Raw genomic sequence first — 19170 nt, forward strand, 5'->3', positions numbered from 1 at the left:
TGTAGGACTTATAATAACCATAAGTCTGTTGTGTTTATGTGCCCACATTTCTCCACTCGCATTAATTCCCATTGCCTTGCCAATGCTCTTGGAATGTGAGGACATCCCCACCTCCTCATTGCTGATGCCTGCCCCACCCCTGCCGGGTTTCATGTGGATTGAGCAGTAAAACCCATTTTTATAAGAAGCATGCCTGTCTCTTTTGCTCCTGTTGTTTCTCTGTCACCGTTCTGCAGGCCCCAGCTGCCATCCTGCCTACCTGCCTGCTTTCCTTGGCTCCCCTCTTCCTCTTTTCTCACAGGGACTTTGGTGCTGTCCCTGACCTTTTCCTTGGATCTAACAACCACTTTTACTGTGGACATTACCTCTGCACTGTTTTAGTCATTCCCTTCCTAATTTTATGTTGGGGCTTGCGTTTAATTTTATGTTGGGATTGCATTGTTTTCCTTTGTTTATTTGTTTACATTTTCATTTGTGAATTATACTTTAAGTCATGGATAATCCATTTTTGTATGTTTGGAAATTTTTTTCCTATCACGTGTGAGTTCATTTCTAGTTATGAGTCCATGTTGGCGACAGGACACATTCTATATGATTTCTGTCCTTGCTTGGCCAGGTTCTCCTAAACTGTGCCTGCAGCTTCAAACCCACAGAAACCTCAAGCTTCAGAAAGCAACACCACACCCAGCTTCTAACCACTTAAAGCTGAAGTAATAATTAATATGGGCCTTTGCTGAATTATAATTTGCCTTCTGTGTACCTTTTCCAATTCTTATCTCTTGATTTTTGCCCTTGCCTCCCTGAACAGTTATTGTTATTATTGGTTTTAAATCCACCTTCTTCTGTTGCTAGTGTTACAAAGTTTGCTGATTGTAGTACCATGGTGGTTGTTATGGGTATCAAACACATGATCTGTGGTAATCTAACTTTTTATTTCCTGCTCATCATCCCCAGCAATTTTCTAAACACTCATTGGTTTAAAGAGCAGAAATCCTTACTCCCTTAGTTCTAGAAATTAGAGGCTCACAACAGAGTTCCCTGGACTGGCACTGCTGTGAACTAGGCTAACCCTGCAGGTTCTGAGGAAGAGCCCATTTGTCTTCTTGCTCTGGTGGCTGGAGCAGGTATGGGCTCTTGTCTGTATTGCTGTGTCCATGCTCACCTAGCCTCCACCCTTTGATGGCTCTCTCATCTCATCCTTTATGCAGTAATTTTGGGTGTCATTTGCAGACTACCTGGACCTAAGCTCTTTACTGAGTTGGATCTGGACATTTGCAACAGCAAGCACTGATGCTATGGTTTGAGGCAGGGAAGTGGGTGAAGCTGTCATTCACCTCTACAGCTGGGATTAACAGTGATATGTCAAAGGACTCTAGAAAACTCATTAAACCCCATGTCTCTCTGTCTGTCTACCTGACAATAAGCCACTGTTGTAAATACCAAGCTGGTTTGTAAGGTTTGGTTTAATTATTAAACATCATTCAGAGAACTCATGAGGAAGAGATGAGCCCATATTATCTGTTGCCATCTTTCTACTCCATCCCCTGTTCCTTCTCAATCTGGAAGCTTCCCACTCCCCAATGGTACTGCTTTCTACTTCCGAAAGAATTTTCCAGAAATTTCCTTAATTTATAGTGGCAAACTCTGGCTGAGAATTTTCTTCTTTTCATAGAATTCCCTATGTTATGAAGACTGAACTTGTGCTTGGCAGTTTATCTTCTGACCTCTGAGGTCCCAGATGAGAATCTGTTGTCACCCACATCAGAAGTCCCTTCTGGTTTTCAAAGTTTTCCCTTTCTTTTGTTTTCAAAAATAAATTACATTTGTCTTCTAGTGGATTTGCTGTTATTGAGTTCATGTCAGTTCTGGGATTTATAGTTTATGTTTCTTATCAAGTCTGATAAATTTCATGTCAAAAGTTACTTGTTGAAATACTCTTATCGACTTCTGTGTGCTCCAGACCCTGCTTTGTCAGCTCTGCCCTTGTGGAATATGCATTGTTCCTTTTACTTTTCTGTTGACCCCTCCCTCTAAATTACAGCCAGTGAGCACATTCTATTTTGACTAGTTGCTCATCTTTAGTTCTAGGTTTCCTCCAGATTTTGTTGAAAACAGCTTGCATGTTTTTGCTGAGATTTCCTCTTCTATTTCCACATGTTTGCAGAGAATTTGTAAGGTCAGACATTATTTCTTAAATATGTGTTGGTGCCCCAACTCCCAACCCTGATCCATTTCAGTAGTTGTTGGATCCATCCCTTTCACTCACTCAGGTTGTGGTTATCTCATGTCCTTGTTGTGGTTGTCTCTCCGGGAGATCTTTCTGTCTTGTTAGGATGTGCTAAAGACTGGTGGAGTCCTTCAAGTGTGCCTCATGCAGCAGCACTGGGCTTGGCCTCTTGCTGCAGGTGGTCCCCTGATGATTTTAATTATCATTGTGTTGTTGCTTTTCTTGGAGGGTGGGAGCTCACTGATGGTACTCGGGAATGGACCACATGGTCTCTCAAACTTGCTGTAATGACCCAATGGGGTGCGGAACTGTCGGTCTTTTGGGGTCTCCCTGATGGTGTCACACACCTAACCCTCACTTTTGCCTTATTCTGCTAAAGATGTCAAGTCCATGTCTGTGGCTAGATTTCTCCTGGCCAGGCTATCTGTGCGAACATCTACCTTGCTTGTTCCTCCCCATGCAAATGGAGCCTTGAGGTCTAGGGACATGGATCAGTCAGGAAAGTGCTTGCTTTGAAAGAATGAGGACCAGAGCTTGAGCCCCAGCATCCATATATAAAAGTCAAGTGTGATGATATACACTTTTGACTTGATGCTGGGGAGTGGCAAACAGGCTGATCACTAGGGCTTGCTGCCTAGACAGACTAGCCAGACTTGCAAGATCCAAGACAATGGGAAACCCTGCCTTACAAAACAAGGTGATTGACTCCTGAGGGACAATACCTGTGATTGACCACTGGCCTATGTGCACACACACACTGTTTTTAAAAATGAAATAGAAAATGGGATTTCATAGCCATAGGGAAGGAGGGGATCTTAGCTGCCTTCTGTTGGGGCTTTATAGTCTATATCTGTACTGCTGGTACGGGCATGGCTGTAAGTCAGGTAGGGCATATTGTTCCTTGGAAGGAAGAAGCTAGTCTGGACTGTTTGCCACCAGGCAAGGGATAGCAAAACAGGCTCTAGGTGCCTTTGTGTTTGTGGGAACCAACAGAAATCCCAAACTCAACTGTTGTTTGTTTGGGGGCAATAGCCCAATTTGCCTGGCTCCTCCTTTTTGTAGTCATGTCTTCTGTTTGCCTCCAGGACTTTTTCCAGAACTTTCACTTTAACTCTCTCTCTCTCTCTCTCTCTCTCTCTCTCTCTCTCTCTCTCTCTCTCTCTCTCTCTCTCTCTCACACACACACACACACACACACACACACACACACACACACACACACACACGGGTGGGGTGGCATTAAAGAGGATCTTCATAACCAGAGGGTTGGTCAGCCACACGCCATAGCCTGGCTGTGCTAAGTAGAAAAACTGAGAAATTGGCATCCTCTGTCAACTTTTTATTTCTTTGATCTGTGGGATCAAAGGTTTGGACTTGATATTTTTAGATGGCTTATGTGATCATCATGATGTGGGCCAGTGAATTGAAAGAAGAGACTGCACATGGTTGGTGTAACTCACCACCCTTCCCATGCCATCTGACTTGATTAGGTCCTAGCTCTGTTATCTGTCTGTCACATTTGTGTGAGAGTCACATGCCAATCAAAATAACAAGTCACAGTTCACTCCAGCATCACAAGGATGCCTCTGGGGAGCATCAGGAATCTCTCTCTCTCTCTCTCTCTCTCTCTCTCTCTCTCTCTCTCTCACACACACACACACACACACACACACACACACACTCCATTCATCATTATAGCATTACATATGACATATTCTCTAAAACGCACCGGCTTGTGCAGTTTTCAGAGTGAGCTTGATTTCCATATTAGAGTCTCATCCCTTCCCACCTATCCAGCTCATGTAGCTGTACATGTCAGATATAGGAAATCATTCTGAGTGGCAGAGTCCCATGTTCATGATAGGTGGACTGAATCCATAGTTCATTACATTTCCCCCCAGTGCTGAGAATATAATATTCATGAATATGTATGAATTGGAATAGAGACTCCCCAGAGTAAAGAGGTTAGTGTTCTTTCCCATTTATTTGTTGAGCAACTAAATAGTCTCCTGCTTCTATGTTACTCTAGGCTTTTATACCAGGATGACCCTGAATTTGTTGATATTTTACTCCATCTCTGGGTTGACTGTTTTGCCCATGGATAAAATAGAACATACTTTGTATTTATTGCTTGGAGTCTACACTTCACACTGCATGGACCCAATGCATGCAGATGTTCCCACAAATCTCACTATTTAAATCATATGAGCATGCTAGCCTCTCAGAGAGTTCTTAAATCACATGTGCATGAAGAACTGTAAAGACTGCTAAGTGGTTCAGGTGTGGGTCACTTTTTATCTTGGAGTCAGCACCTCCTTCTCAGTGACCTAATTTATAATTAAAACCAGCATATTAAAGGTTAGCTCCACTTTTCCCCAGGTACTCGCCAGAGGAAAGCAGGTGTGATGTACAGCAGGTGCTGCTATTTGACATCAGTTTCATGTCTTGACACTTGTGTGGCATGATCCCCCCCCCAGTTTTGAGCAATTTAAAGCTAGCATAAATTAGAGCAGAAATGTCATGTGCCTAAATCTGTAGTAGACCTATGTCACCCCCACCTGAGTCAAGGTAGGGAGCAATTTCTTTACCACCCAAGACACAACTGTGTCCCTGTATCTCTCCTTGTTCTATCACAACCCTGTGGTCCCCCAACCCCTTCTCTACTCAGCACAGCACTGTCCTTTTGAGACTGTCATGTAAATGGAACTACATTTTTGGTTGCTGTTGAGAGTCCAAGTCAGGTGAAAACCGACACAACCATTTTCAAAGAGAGGCAAGCAGGTTCATGGAAAGGCAGAGAGGCATCGGTTATGACAGCAATCTCATTACAGTCCAGATATTGACCTTGGGGGAATAAACTCCTGCATGAACATCTTGGATGCTCTAACACTAACTGCCAAAAATGAGGAGAAACACAAATATTTTCCAGCACAGGACTGGGCCCATATGTGGTACACTGGTTGAGAGGGTTGCTGCTTGCACCTCAATGAACAGCTAAGGAACTATTGGGTCCACCACATTGCAGCAGGCTTTCCTGGGGGTGGCTGTGAGTGAAGGAATCAGGGCCCACTTTCAGCCATCCTTCCCTGTCAAATGCAGGCAGGCTTGGAAGTGAGGGTCAAGATGCTAAAGGATTCATCAGGGATAGAGGGAAGATACCCTCAGAAACAGGACTGTTTGACCCTCTCTCACACACCCCTCTCCCCTGTTTTAATACCAAGGAGGATGCTGGTGGGTCAGCCTTAGATGGGATGAGGGACCAGAGGAAAAGAAATCATTGTCCAAGGAGGTTAAAGGCCAAGGAATGCACCCAGTCACAAGTGAGGCTAGACTGTGTTCCAGGGACCAGCACATTACATGTTTTGACTACAATGTGCTGAAACCTGGATGCTGATGAAGAAGTATATAAATAAACTATATACTTATCTTTCCAGTATAAGAGAAAAACAATTATCAATGCCTGTTTTGTAGCTCAGTGTAGGGGCCTTGGCTAGCATGCAAGAGGCCCTGATTTCCATCTCCAGCACAGCAGAGATGACCAGGGATTGAAGTTATAGTGAACCACAGAGAGTCTGGCAGTTTCAATAGCACACCCCTACTTCAGCTCTCAAGTGCAATTTAATTAGGATGACTTTACTCTTAACCTTAATAAAGACACAGGATCAATCATCATTGGTTTATTCAAAACTATGACTGTTTAAAGAAAATGTTTCCAAAGTATATCTTCTCATTCATGTTCAAGTACTCTAGTAAAGCTAATACCAGGTTTGATTTTGGTTTCAAATGATTATAAAAATATAAATAAGTGAAAAATACACAAATAAATCCTATCTCAAACACTCTTTGTTGCAAACAGTTCTCTCTCTCTCTCCCTCCCCACCTCTCTCTGATATCAAACTAAAGTTTATATATCTCAAAAGAGATACTCAAAGACAATGTTTTCTTCTGTTTTAAACTACCTAAACTACTTTAAACTTGGAAACATTATATGAAATAGTTTTGAATTTTTCAACTAGTTTGAAAAGTTAATTAACATTCAATTAATTAGTACAAAAAAATTAATTGTGACAAAGTATGATTGCAACCCTTTTTTCTTATGCATGCCAATCAAATAATTTGGAGGCTTAAAATAAATTCTAAAATGGGACTGACTACAGAAACAGGATTTGACATTTGATTGAGTGAGCTGTGTGAGTAGCTGCCAGTATGCTTGCCTATTCAATTTTAGTGAATTCACAGAGTTAGGCTGGATTGAAATAAAGTGCAGAGGGCAAATAAAGAAATTCAAACATGCCCCTCAGGGTGTGCCTGCAATAGTTAGTTACTTTGGAAGTATGTGTCTTTGCAATGAGTGTGGATTTTCTACATGATAAATATGTTTTTAACAACTTAAATTACATGCCTGGCAATAAAGTAACCAGAGAAGGGACTAAATGAGGAGAGACCCGAGTGGGCTGCTAAGGGATGGCCTATGTTCAAACCAAGTCACAGCAAAGTGTCTGGGAGTCTGAGGGTCAAGGTTGTCAGGAAGTCCTTCATGGCCTTGCTTTCCTCAACTAATAGCCTCCTGTTATCAAGGGGAATTCAGGAGACTCAGAGGCAGGAGCTTCCAGCCTTCACCATTGCCATTGTTTCTCCTCAGCTAAGGAAGCAAGGGCTGGCTCAGAACAGGGAATAAAGAGTAAGAAAGAACACTAGGAAAAAGCTAATGGTACAGGCAATAACTGGAGAAAACTGGAGAAAACAGACATGAACCTCACCCAGGACAAGGGATGCTATTGGGTTGAGACCAATAAGCTGATGAAGTGTTTGCTGTGCAAATGAGAACAACGAAGCACAGATACTCACAAACCACAGCATGCAGGTGTGTGTGTGTGTGTGTGTGTGTGTGTGTGTGTGTGTGTGTGTGTGTGTGTGTGTGTGTGTGTGCGCGCGCGCGCGCGCGTGTGCGTGTGCATGTGCATGTGTGCATGGCCTGCCTATAATTCTAGACTTGGAAAACAACAGAGACAGGGAATCCCCTGAGTAAGGTGACTAGTGAGATTAGCCACGAAGAATGAGATAGAAGGATAGTTCCTGATATCCAACCTTAACCTCCACATGTACTCATACACATGCTCATATAGGTCCCAAAACATGCAAACATGGATATAGACATGTGCACATACCTAATATACACACATATATATGTAAAGAAGAGAAAGAAAATGTTGGAGCAGACTGATCTTGGGCATTTGTCAAATAGGTGGGTTAGCTGAGTATTTTATGAGACAGTACAGTGGACCAGTACCAGGTGTTTGGGCTAGCAAAACACAAGGCACACAACAGCAATTGGGGTTGTTGCTAGGAAGTTGGGGAGTCAATCCCATAGGGAGCAAAGTAACCAGGATTAGTGTGCTTAGAACTGAGATGTTCATTTTAAAGCATAACAAGGTGGACGCAAGCTACTTTGCTTCACTCTTTACCTCCAAAACATCACTGTTAACTCTCACTGAAAACAGCAACAAAACTGGAGTAAATAGAAAGGAAGGCAAAGATGTCCCAAGGCATGAGAATGAGGGGCCATTGTGTTGAAAGAATCAAGGAACCATGAGACATCTTACATGACATGCTGTCCATTGAAACTCAAACTTCCCGTGGGCGAGATATAGTAACCCATGCATTGTCATGTAAAAGCAGGTGAGCATGTAGTGATCACAAAAACAGACCTTCTGTTTACTGCAGAGTGATGTGGGCACCACTTCTGATACCTGTGGTCTCCATGGGAACCCTGGATGTTCAGACACTTGGATGTTTACACAAACTTTAGGATACAACAACAGTCTTTGTCTTTCTTCTCTCTGCTTCTATATGAAGCAGTGCCTTTAAGGTTAGATATGCTCTTTTTATGGCATAGTCACATAGTCTTGGGAATGACAACATAAGGAATAAAAACAGTAAGAAAGTGAAAATAAACTAAGCAAGTAGAAAATGGGTAGCTCGAGCCCCCAGTCCTCTAACCACACAGCAGGCTTGACTGGGTGAGAACAGCTACAGAGCTGAATATATGGTGATGTTCCTGAAAACCCCATGAAGCACAATAGGAAAGGTCAGGCATGCAAGGTTTTCCAAAGACAAACAGGACAAGGAAGATGTGTGGTAATTATCCCTTCAGTCTACAAACTTGCCCCTTCAAGGGCATTTTCTGATTCTTGCTTCATGGCGCTTGGTCAAACATAAATCCTTTACTCAGTGAAAATGTTTGGGGAGACAAAGAATGATTCTAATAGAAAGACAAAGGAAGATCATTAGGTGCTTCAGAAAGGGACACAGGGTCAAGGCCTTGCCACACCATTAGTGATCAGCCAGAGCTAAATGCAAAGCCCTTGAGAGATCACTACATAATCAGCAAAGGAGCTACAACATATGCTGGCCACACTAAATCTGCACCGGGGAGACCGAGAACCTTCATGTTCAGATACTGCTAATGGGAATGGAAATAGAATGCTTAGTCTAGAGTCTTGAAGATAGAAATTGCAATTATAGACGCAGAAATACAAACTCTTGGGAATTTATATTCAATAACATGAAGAGTTACACTGTGGAAAACCCACGCATTGGTTATATCAACGTTGTGGGTCATCTGCCAAGTAGTTGAGCATTTTAGCAGGCCATGAGGTATCCACACCATGGAGTCCCACTCAGCAATGGGAAGGGAGGAACTGATGGTATGCAAATCACGTGGCTTATCAAGGGAATTAAGCCAAATGGACAAAGCCAATTCTAAAACAGGCAAACTGTGCTCTCATTTATGCAATAGCACAGTGAAAAATTTAGAGCTAGAGACAAACTCCTAGTTGTCAGTGATGAGTGGTGGGATGAGTGTTTGACAATGAACTGTGGGGATTCCCAAGGCTACACCTGTGTTGTAGAGAGTTATATACAAACTCACACACACACACACACACACACACACACACAAACACAACCACACAGAGAGACAGAGACTGACAGAGACACAGAGACAGAAACAAAGGGACAGAGCATGTGGGCTTCCCAAGATAAGTAGGTCATCCATCCAGGCTGACACAAGACTATATATCTGTACAATCTTAGCATTGGAGAAGATGGGGAAGAATACACATGGGCTCTTTATGTTACTTCTGTCAGCTTTATTAATACAATATTTTACTAGGAAAAAAAATAAAATACTATCATTAATCACCTTTTCCCTGTATATATACACAAATGAATTTGAAGCAGAAATTAAAACAAGGAAGCCCATGAGTAGTTTTCCCTCAGGTGTGCTAAGTAAAGTATTTTACAAAGTCTTAATTCACTTACAGGAGGCTTAGGAAGGCAGATACAGCTGTAGACGTTTGGCAAAGCAAGCAGGAAGTGTAGGGAGCAGAGATGGCCCAGCAGGCAGCCTCTCTGGGGGAGCCTTCAGGCTGGCTCCCTTTCTAAGGCATCACAGAGCTAGGCATTTGTCATCCATGTGCTGTTTGGCCAATTACACTTAAACATGCATAGAAAGGCAAACAAATCTCTCTTACAATCAAACAAGCAAACATGAGAGAGCAATCTTCCAACAAAGACAAATCTCCAGACATACATGTGTAGCAAGCATACATCGCTCACCGGAACATGCTCTTTTTTCCAACCCAAGTGTAACGCAACCCGAATTACTCCCCAAGTAATGACTGCCGTTCATCTTCCTTTGAAGAAGCAGGTTTTCGAGGCCGTCTGCCATGAGAATGTTGGGTTGATAGACGGATGCTATGATTGATGGTGCAAATCATGTGTTCACATTCCCGAAACCACTTTGCTGAAAGCGAAGCTTCCTATTTGATTAGGGACATTTGTTTTGGTTGAATTGATTTTCTTCCTGCACTTTTCCTGTTTCAACATGCTATTCTGTCGGTGTGTTGAGTTCAGTCAATGGATTTGGTGTTTCTTTTCTCTGGCTGACAGAGCAGGGGATGTGACTGGTTTGTGAATGTACACTGACTGAATGCTTCATGGAAGCCGTCTCGTAGTTTGACCTGGATGTTCAGTAAACTCTGCCGTGTCTGTTTCAACCACATACACTGTTCTTTTCAATATCATTATAATGTGTGATTACCTTTGATACATCTTAAAAGAGATTTTGTGTGCAAGGTACATAATTCCAGACAAGATGGAGTAATGAATCTGTAGGATTTCTCACCTTGGAGAGGTTTGCCTTTGATGGTGTCACACAATAAACTAGTGAACCATAGGGATTGTCTCCCTGTCACATAACACAGCTGGCTCTTTGATTTTTCAGGTTTGTATGGATTTATCCCTATAAACATTGTACCCAGGGAGCATGTCAGTGCCAGTAAATGGGATGGTCTTTTTTTAAAGTTTGTTTATTTTATTTTATGTGTATGATTGTTTTTCCTGTGTGAATATGTGTGCCCGACATGTGTACAGTGGTAGAGGAGACCAGAAGAGATTATCTGGTCCTCTGGAATTGGAGTTTCAAATGCTTATGAGCCACCTTGTAGGTACTTAAAACTGAACCTGGGTCCTCTGTAAGATCAGTCACCACACAACAATATTTCTAGTCCCCTCTGCTGACTTTTTTGTTGTTGTTGTTTTGTTTTTTGAGACAGGGTTTCTCTGTGGCTTTGGAGGCTGTCCTGGAACTAGCTCTGTAGACCAGGCTGGTCTTGAACTCACAGAAATCCACCTGCCTCTGCCTCCTGAGTACTGTGGTTAAAGGCATGCACCACCAACACCCGGCTTCTAGCTGACTTTTTTTAAAATTTTTTTTATTAATTCAAGTTAGGGAACAAGATTGTTTCACATGTAAGTCCCTTCTCCCTCCCCTTACCCCCATCCCTCCTCTCCCACCTCCAACCTATCCCCCACCCCATCCACCCACCACTCCTCAGGCAAGGTAGGGCCCTCAACGGGGCCTCTGCAAAGTCCACCAAATCTTCCTGTGCTGGGCCGGGGACCTTCCCAATGTGTCCAGGGCCAGAGTGTATCCTTTCATGTGGGATGGGCCCTCAAAGTCCCTTCTTACACCAAGGAAAAATACTAATCCATTACCAGAGGCTCCCTGGAGTGCAGAGGCCTCCTTATTGACATCCATGTTCAGGGGTCTGGATCAGTCTGGTACTGGCCTCCCAGACAGCATCTGGGGTCGATGTGCTCTCCCTTGTTCAGGCCAGCTGTTTCTGTGGGTTTCTCCAACCTGGTACAGACCCCTCCGTTCTTCATTCCTCCCTCTCTTCAACTAAATTCCAGATTTCAGCTCAGTGTATATCTGTGGATGTCTGTCTCTGCTCCCATCAGCCACTGGATGAGGGCTCTAGGATGGCATAAAGAGTAGTCATCAATCTCATTTTAGGAGAAGGGCTTTTGGGTTATCCTCTCCACCATTGCCTGGATTATCAGATTGTGTCATCCTTGTAGGTCTCTGGAGAATTCCCTAGTTCCATCCAGATCTCTTCTCAGACCTATAGTGTCTCCCTCTGATATGGTATCTTTCATCCTGCTCTCTCGCCTCTATTCTTCCCCCAACTCAATATTTCTGCTCCTCCATTTCCTCTCCTCTATTCATCTTCTCCTGCTCTTATTGTGGCAGCTCCCTCTTCCCTACCCTCATGCTCCCAATTAGCTCAGGAATTTATGCCACTTCCCATTCCTGGGGTCCATCTATCTCTTAAAGTCCTTCATGTTCCCTAGTTTCTTTGGTGAAGAGGATTGTAGGTTGGTAATCCTTTGCTCTATGTCTAAAATTCATATATGAGTGAGTACATACCATGTTTGTCTTTTTGTGACTGGGTTACCTCACTCAGGATGGTTTCTTCTAGTTCCATCCATTTTCCTGTGAATTTCAAGATTCCATTGCTTTTTTCTGCTGAGTAGTACTCCATTGTATAAATGTACCACATACTCTCTATCCATAAAATGAAAAAATCTGTGTTTACAGTGATTGTATAATTACCAAAAATGCCAGTGATGATAATATTTAAATATTTATATAAATGGCAAATTGTTATAGGGTTTTGAAAAAGAGTCTGTTACATAGGTATTATGTGTGTGTGTATGTATGTATATATGTATGAATGTGTGTGTGTGTTTGTGTTGATTGTTCAACTAGCAAGACCGCACTCTGAGAAAAAGTCGTTGTATTTGATGGAGTGGTGAAAGTTTGATCCTTTCTGTTCCATGCAGGCTCACAGGCTCCAGTGTTCCCGACCTCATCGTGAGCATGAGCAATCAGATGTGGCTCCATCTGCAGTCTGATGACAGCATTGGCTCCCCAGGGTTTAAAGCTGTGTACCAAGGTAGGTCCTGATCACCTTAGTGTTTAAATAAATGGCTTCCCAGAGTGAAGAGACTATTCTGTATATATCAGAGATAAATGAAAAAAAGCTTGTTGGAACAATGTGCATGAATGAGACTAAGTGCTCTGTAACTGGTTTAGAGTCCTACCTAAATGGCCTGTCTCTGAAACAAGAATGCATGAGGTATGTCATCATCATGTCAAGATACAAAACAATGGGAACTGCAAACTTTAGCTATGAGACAGGGGTAGGCCTGTGGATCTCTTGGCAATGTCATATTGGTCATTATTTCTGAAACTTTACTATATTTGGTATTTCAAAGTTGAAAGTAAAATGAAAAATATCTTTGTCTTGCCATGATTTGTTTTTGAGGATGCTCGTAGTCAACCCATGTATTGAGATGAAATGTCTGTGATTTTCATTGTCGATGAATGGTGCTAGAACTCTGGTAACCATGGAGAACTGATAGTGGCTCGTGATTTAACTGCATGTGTCTTTCTCCTGCCAGAGGGGTAGCTGGCCCTGTGGCTTCTGACCACTTGACTCTGAACCTGCTAGATTTCATTGCCTTGATCCCATTTGAGATTCTCCACTTATTGTCTGTTTAAGATATATGATGTCACAGAAGTGTGTGTGCTTGAGGTGTGCTCTCATTTTCAAATATATTCCATAAGAATAGTCCCCAATTTTAGAAACATTATCAAGAAGTTGTGGAGATGAAGTCAGAGAAACAGATAATGCAGAGGGACCCTCCAACCCCAGATAGGAAGTGAGAGGGTACACATTGCAAGTTCATATGAGTGAGCATGTCTTGGAAATCTCCATCCTTTCCATGTAAGTGGGGGTGGTCAGAATGTGAACATGTCCTGTGGGAGTGGTGACCTGAAATGGCATCCTTATCTATAATGTATGAAATAGATTATCCTTGCAAGATGTTTGGAATAGGGTGTGGGACTTAATGGCTCCTTATCATTAAGAGAAAAAAAAAAACAACCTTATAACAAAAGTAGAGATATTGCTATCCCATTCATAGGCTAGTCCTGGGATGCAGAAATAAGTGTGACCCTCTTACTGACCTTTCAGTTTCTGGATATGACCTTTAGTGGATCTTCTACATTGCTGTTTACTTTTTCAAGAATGCACAGATGAAGTATAATATTTTCCACAGGACATACAGTTATTAGAACTGTGGATGGAGACTAAAAGCATCAGAGAAACACCAAATGCCCCCCCACCAGGAGAGGCTGCAGAGGACTTGCTCCTTCAGTCTAAAGACAGCATCACAAGGTTGAGCTCAAAAAGCAGAGGTGAACCTCAAGGTAGAGGGTACATCTCTGACTATTAGAATCTGAGTGTTCTCCAATTAGACATGAAAACTCCCAATGTGCTCAGCTTGATGACCAGGCGATATCAGCTGCAACTGCCTTCAGTCTAACTCTCTGTTAACAATGTCAAGAGTCTGTTGATAGCTACAACTTAAGATGTCATGAGAACAAGAGTGACAGTGTTTGAGGATTTGACCCTTCAGTACAATGTATCAATCATCTGATAAATCAATGAGCTAAAGTTTTAAGAAACAGCATAAACTTGCATTTCTTTTTAAAAATTTTACTTTGTGTGTGTGTGTGTGTGTGTGTGTGTGTGTGTGCACTTGAGTGAACTCATGTGCTACAGGACATGTGTGGAGGTCAGAGGATATCTAGTAGATATTGCCCTCATTCTACCATGCAGGTCCTAGGAATGGAACTTGGATCATCAGGTTTGGTAGCAGCCACCTCCCCACACTGAGCTGTGTCACAGGCCTGAGAGACAGTGTTCTGGGATGTAATGCTAAGCTAATAATTGAGATAATATACAAGTCACTCACTGTGCCACTCAGCTGCCCATGAGTTATTGTAAATCACACACCACTGATTTTCGAGTAGGATTCAATTTTCCAGATGTTGAGTCTGTGTGACTTTAGCTGACTCTGAGCTAAGGACATAGGCTCAAAGCTGTGCCATGCTGAGCACTAGTTCTGTCCCTTAACAGTGTGACTTAGGGAAAGTCCTTTCTGATCTGTATCATATTCCCCCTTTTTAATAACAAGGTGGAGGGGTCATAGTAACAACATCTGCTCGACAGGTTTATTGTACAAACTCAAGTGACTTTAAGAACCCAACAAAACAAACAGCAGCTATATATGGCCATTTACATTACTGTTTTTAGTTGGGAGCATATTTCTTGCCCCTTCTTTTCTTCTTTGTTTCACAAAATATTTAACCCCATTAGATGGAATTAGGAGAGTATCCCCCATACATCTTCATCTTCCTGATTGGCTCAGGAATGTCCTTAGAGGGAGAGGGCATCTGTATTTCCTGTCATGCCTGACATAACAGATACAGGGCACTCTGTTAGGAATGAGAGGTCCCAGCCTCCCACCCTAAAATGAGCTTGAATGAGCCACAGAGACACCCCAACACAGTTGCAGTGACTTCACACACAGCCATTCGAAGATTCCCCACAATCCTCTTGCTGACCTCTCTGGTATATATCACCCACTCATTGAGAATATCCTGAGATTTATGAAGGTCTTGTGTAATTTTTCCCCTGGGACAACAGGAACAAATATCTCCTCATCCCAGATAGACTATGAACGCCGGGTCAAGGAAAAGATTCCATACTTGTCTAGCTTAGGGAACCAGTGAATGTATTGGGTTTACCTGTGCAAGCATAGATGAGGCATTTCTTACAGCAGCAGAGGTACTCAGAGGCAGTTGCACATCTGAAATCCCACCCCATGCTGAACAAAGTCAGCATGTTTGATGACTCATGAAAGTCAAATCCCTCAGACTTCTTGAGCAACTTGCAGACAGCTCCACCAAATAGTCTCCTCTTTCAGCAACTGTTACTGTTGATACAACCTCGTGTAGGGGCTTGTGCACATTCTAAGTTTCTGAAGCTTCTTAGAAGGAGGACATGGGGTCTAACCCTTCCCTGGTGGTCCTCAGGCTCTCAGGTTTGGGATATGAGTTTCCTCTACGTGCACCCCTTCCTGCCCCTGTAATAACCTCCCCTCTATTTTGTCTCCCCAGCATCCCCGAGTGTGTTTAAGTAACTGAGTCATAGGGAAAGATTGTCTCTCAGAAAGTGGACTGAGGAGCTTGGGAGGGTCTAGAATTACCCTGGAACACCAGCGCTTCAGAGGGAAACAGGCAAGGATTGAGAGTAGAGGCACAGAGTAATCTACAGCTGAATGCACTCAGACTCAGGGACAGCACAAGCAGAGACTCTTGTAAACAAGTAGTCTACCTAGACTTCTGTCAGCATGCAGGTGATATGGGAGAGGCATGGATGGGCATCTTCCACATAGTTATCCATCTGTCTGTCTATCTGCTAGCTGTCACCTGTCTATATGTCTATCAGTCTGTCCAACTGCATCCATCCATCTGCATAATATCTACTATCCTCTCTATCTATCATATCTAGTCGATCATTTATCTTGATATCTATCTATATGGAGAATGCATATGATGGTTTACTTTAAGAAGGAAACAGGCTCTAAGGAAAATTTCAGAAGTGAGGTGCAATCCTTAACCTAAATTCGTTATGTCAAAATCATTTTAAAGATACATAATACCAGAATTCTTGTTAAATTGTTACAGTGGGTTGTCTACATTTAAGAGAAAATATGGATTGTGTTACAGCAGATATTACTGGCCAGCAGAACAGAGGAAAGACAAGGACCTACCTTGCACTCAAGCTCCCAGGGGGCCATTGTGGTGGTAGCCTCAGTGGCTGTATGTCACAGAGTCATGGGCTTACAGGTTAAGTACCCCCTTTATTTGTTTACTGCTCTGGGAATGATACTGTGAGTTACCTCTAGACCACCCTTTTTATCATGAAATGTTAGCATTCAGTTATAGTTCACCACACAGGGGATTTAGCTAGCTGTATTTTCACAAATCATGTTGCATGTCACTCTCCATGGCTATTTGTGTTTTAGGATGGAGTAAATCAGAGTAAACTTTCCCTAGGAAGGGCTGCTGTGAGATAAAAGCACAACCTCTGTCCAGATGCCAGTAAGGGTCCTCCCAGGGAAGTTCCAAGCTCAACACCCCTGCTTCAGTCAACAGCAGAATGACCATTGCTGAAGTTCCCAGTGTGACCCAGAGACAAATGACAAGGGAGTCTCCTCAGTGAGAACAATGTCTATACCCACTCGATAAAGGAGAGTCCCATAGGACAGAAGGTGCTGAGTGGCGTCAGAGCCTCTGCCTGCACTGCTGGCTTTGCTATACTTTGTTGTTAGAGGTTGCATTCCTTGTCTTCTGTGGGAGCAGGTGGGGCTTGAGGGAGGGAGTGGCCATTGAGCAGAAAGAAGCTTGAAGATCACATAGAAAATGGTTCTTCCCTGGCCTGTTAGCATGAAGCTCCCATGTTTCCTAAAGGCAGGCATGTGCCATGCCAGAATGACAGTTCAATTCCCAAAATTAGGAAGATGCCTGGGGAATGATGGTGTATCACCTCTTGCTTAAATTGTGAAGCTCACAGTGTAGCATTACAAAGCAGCAGTACCCAAGGTAGATCTTTGAAAGCATACAGATGCTTTATTCAAATCTATCACACGTGGCTCCTTTCCTAGATACAGACACTTTACTGGAGACTATAGAGAAAAACATGTTGGGGAGTTATTCTTATATACGTGCTTGGGCTGGAGACATGGCTCAGCTGGTGGAACACTAAGCATGGTGACCCACAGAGTGGAAAGAGAGAACCAACCCCTGCTAATTGTCTTCAACCTCTACACATACACAGACATGTGCACAGAAAGAGAGAAAGGGAGGAAGGAAGGAAGGAAGGAAGGAAGGAAGGAAGGAAGGAGGAAGGAAGGGAGGAAGGAAGAAAGGAAAGGGAGGGGGAAGGAAGAAGAGAGAGAGGGAGGGAGGAAGGAAGGAATTGAGAGAGAAAATGATTATTAAAAGTACTAAATGCAAGCAAGAAACCTATGTTCAAAGACCTATGTTCAAATCCCAGGACTGCTCCTATCTTACACTATCATTAACAGCATATTGATGGTGATGCCTGGACCTCAGCAGGAACATAGCAGAAATAAGGCCAAGTCACACATAATAAACAAGGCTGGAGATACTATGTATTGGAAACTCAATAGCAGCTAGAGAGTAGAGAGGCTGGCACTATCCTGCTCAATTAATCAACTGGTCAGTGGGCTTGTATTGCTGTGGCAGTCAGGCTAATGCTGGATAATTCTGTACATGAACATGCTGCCCTTGCTTGTGGGAGAACACTTTTTTTTCTTAAAAGATCTTTCACGTCATTTTCCTTCATTTTTTACACAAATATATTTTTTTTTAATTTTATTTCAGTTTCCCGTTTTCTTTAGAATGTGAAATTCTTTTGTGATCTCAAAAATGATGAATTGGTTCAGATGTTATTTGTGTTGTCACCCTAATGGATCCCATTGTAGTGACAGCAGTGACAGCATAGGTACAGATACCCTGGCCACAGAAATCCTTCCCTGTGAGCACCGACTCAATCTGAAGCTTCCCACCACTGCTCCACCTCTCGGCTGAAATAATGAGCTTGGTCACAGAGCTCTGGTGATTCAGCGCAGGTGGTTTTTACATGCCCCATTTCTTCTACCTGTTAGCCACTTGAGATCCATCTCTCGGCCCATTCCACAGGGAAATAGAATCAAACAGAAAGTAGCCTGGTGTAAAGTGACACTGCAAGGGACACACATCACAAGGTGGGAGGGTGCTGTGAGGGATGAGACCTCCCTGGGGAGGAGACATCTCAGCAGTGGAGCCTCTGTGATTGTTGTCGGCCCCTCTATAGGGAGAGTGGGAGGGGAATATGGTTGTGGATCTCACCACCCAACAGCCTTTATCCCAGCTCTGGAAAAGATAGAAGTCAATACACCCTGCTTTCCGGCAGCGCGCTCTGTAGAAACGGAAAAGCTGGACTGGGAATGCCCCAATACAAGAGAGAGAGAGAGAGAGAGAGAGAGAGAGAGAGAGAGAGAGAGAAGAGGAGGGAGGGAGGGAGGGAGGAGGGAGGGAGGAGGGAGGGAGGGGGAGGGGGAGGGAGGGAGGGAGGGAGGAGAGAGGGAGGAGGGAGGGAGGGAGGGAGGGAGAGACAGACTCTGCCTAGAACCCAGCACTAGGATCTTCAGGCAAAGCCCACCCTCAGGGATCCATAAATGTTGAGCATTCCCTAGACTGCATCAGCAAGTGGATCCCTGGCTTCTGAACAGCACTTGGGCAGGAAGACCTTCAACTGGGCTACATTAAGTCGTGACTGAAGTGGCCAGTGGTGGAGCTGGAGGAGGCTGGGATGAGGCAATGACATTGCCTCAGAGTAAATATGGACAAGATGCCAGTCAAGCCCGTGCATGGGATGGGCAGGTAGGCAGCCAGAGTCACTTCTGCATTTCATGTATGTCAAAACTCAGGAGCTCAGTCCTGAGGAAGCCACAGATGGCAGAGGGCTAGTGTCCTCTTGCTAGGTTCCATCCCCATTCCTGTTAGGAAGCTTGGCTCCAAGGCTGTATAATTCTCAGAACAGCATTTTTTAAAAATGTACAAATATTTCCATAATTTTGGTTTCCAGTTTCAGGTTGTGCTGTTTTTTTTTTTT

General features: G+C 43.3%; 1 protein-coding gene across 1 annotated transcript in view; it reads left to right on the top strand.

The window, feature by feature from the left end:
• Csmd1 (CUB and Sushi multiple domains 1) overlaps positions 1 to 19170 on the top strand; it is a 1205306-nt gene that overhangs the window by 862207 nt on the left and 323929 nt on the right. Inside the window, exon 12 of the mRNA XM_027388213.2 lies at positions 12419 to 12531. Within this exon, the coding sequence (XP_027244014.1) occupies positions 12419 to 12531 (113 nt within the window). The remainder of the gene's footprint in view (positions 1 to 12418; positions 12532 to 19170) is intronic.

The sequence above is a fragment of the Cricetulus griseus genome, assembly GCF_003668045.3.
Source record: "Cricetulus griseus strain 17A/GY chromosome 1 unlocalized genomic scaffold, alternate assembly CriGri-PICRH-1.0 chr1_1, whole genome shotgun sequence".
In the NCBI taxonomy this organism is placed as follows: domain Eukaryota; kingdom Metazoa; phylum Chordata; class Mammalia; order Rodentia; family Cricetidae; genus Cricetulus; species Cricetulus griseus.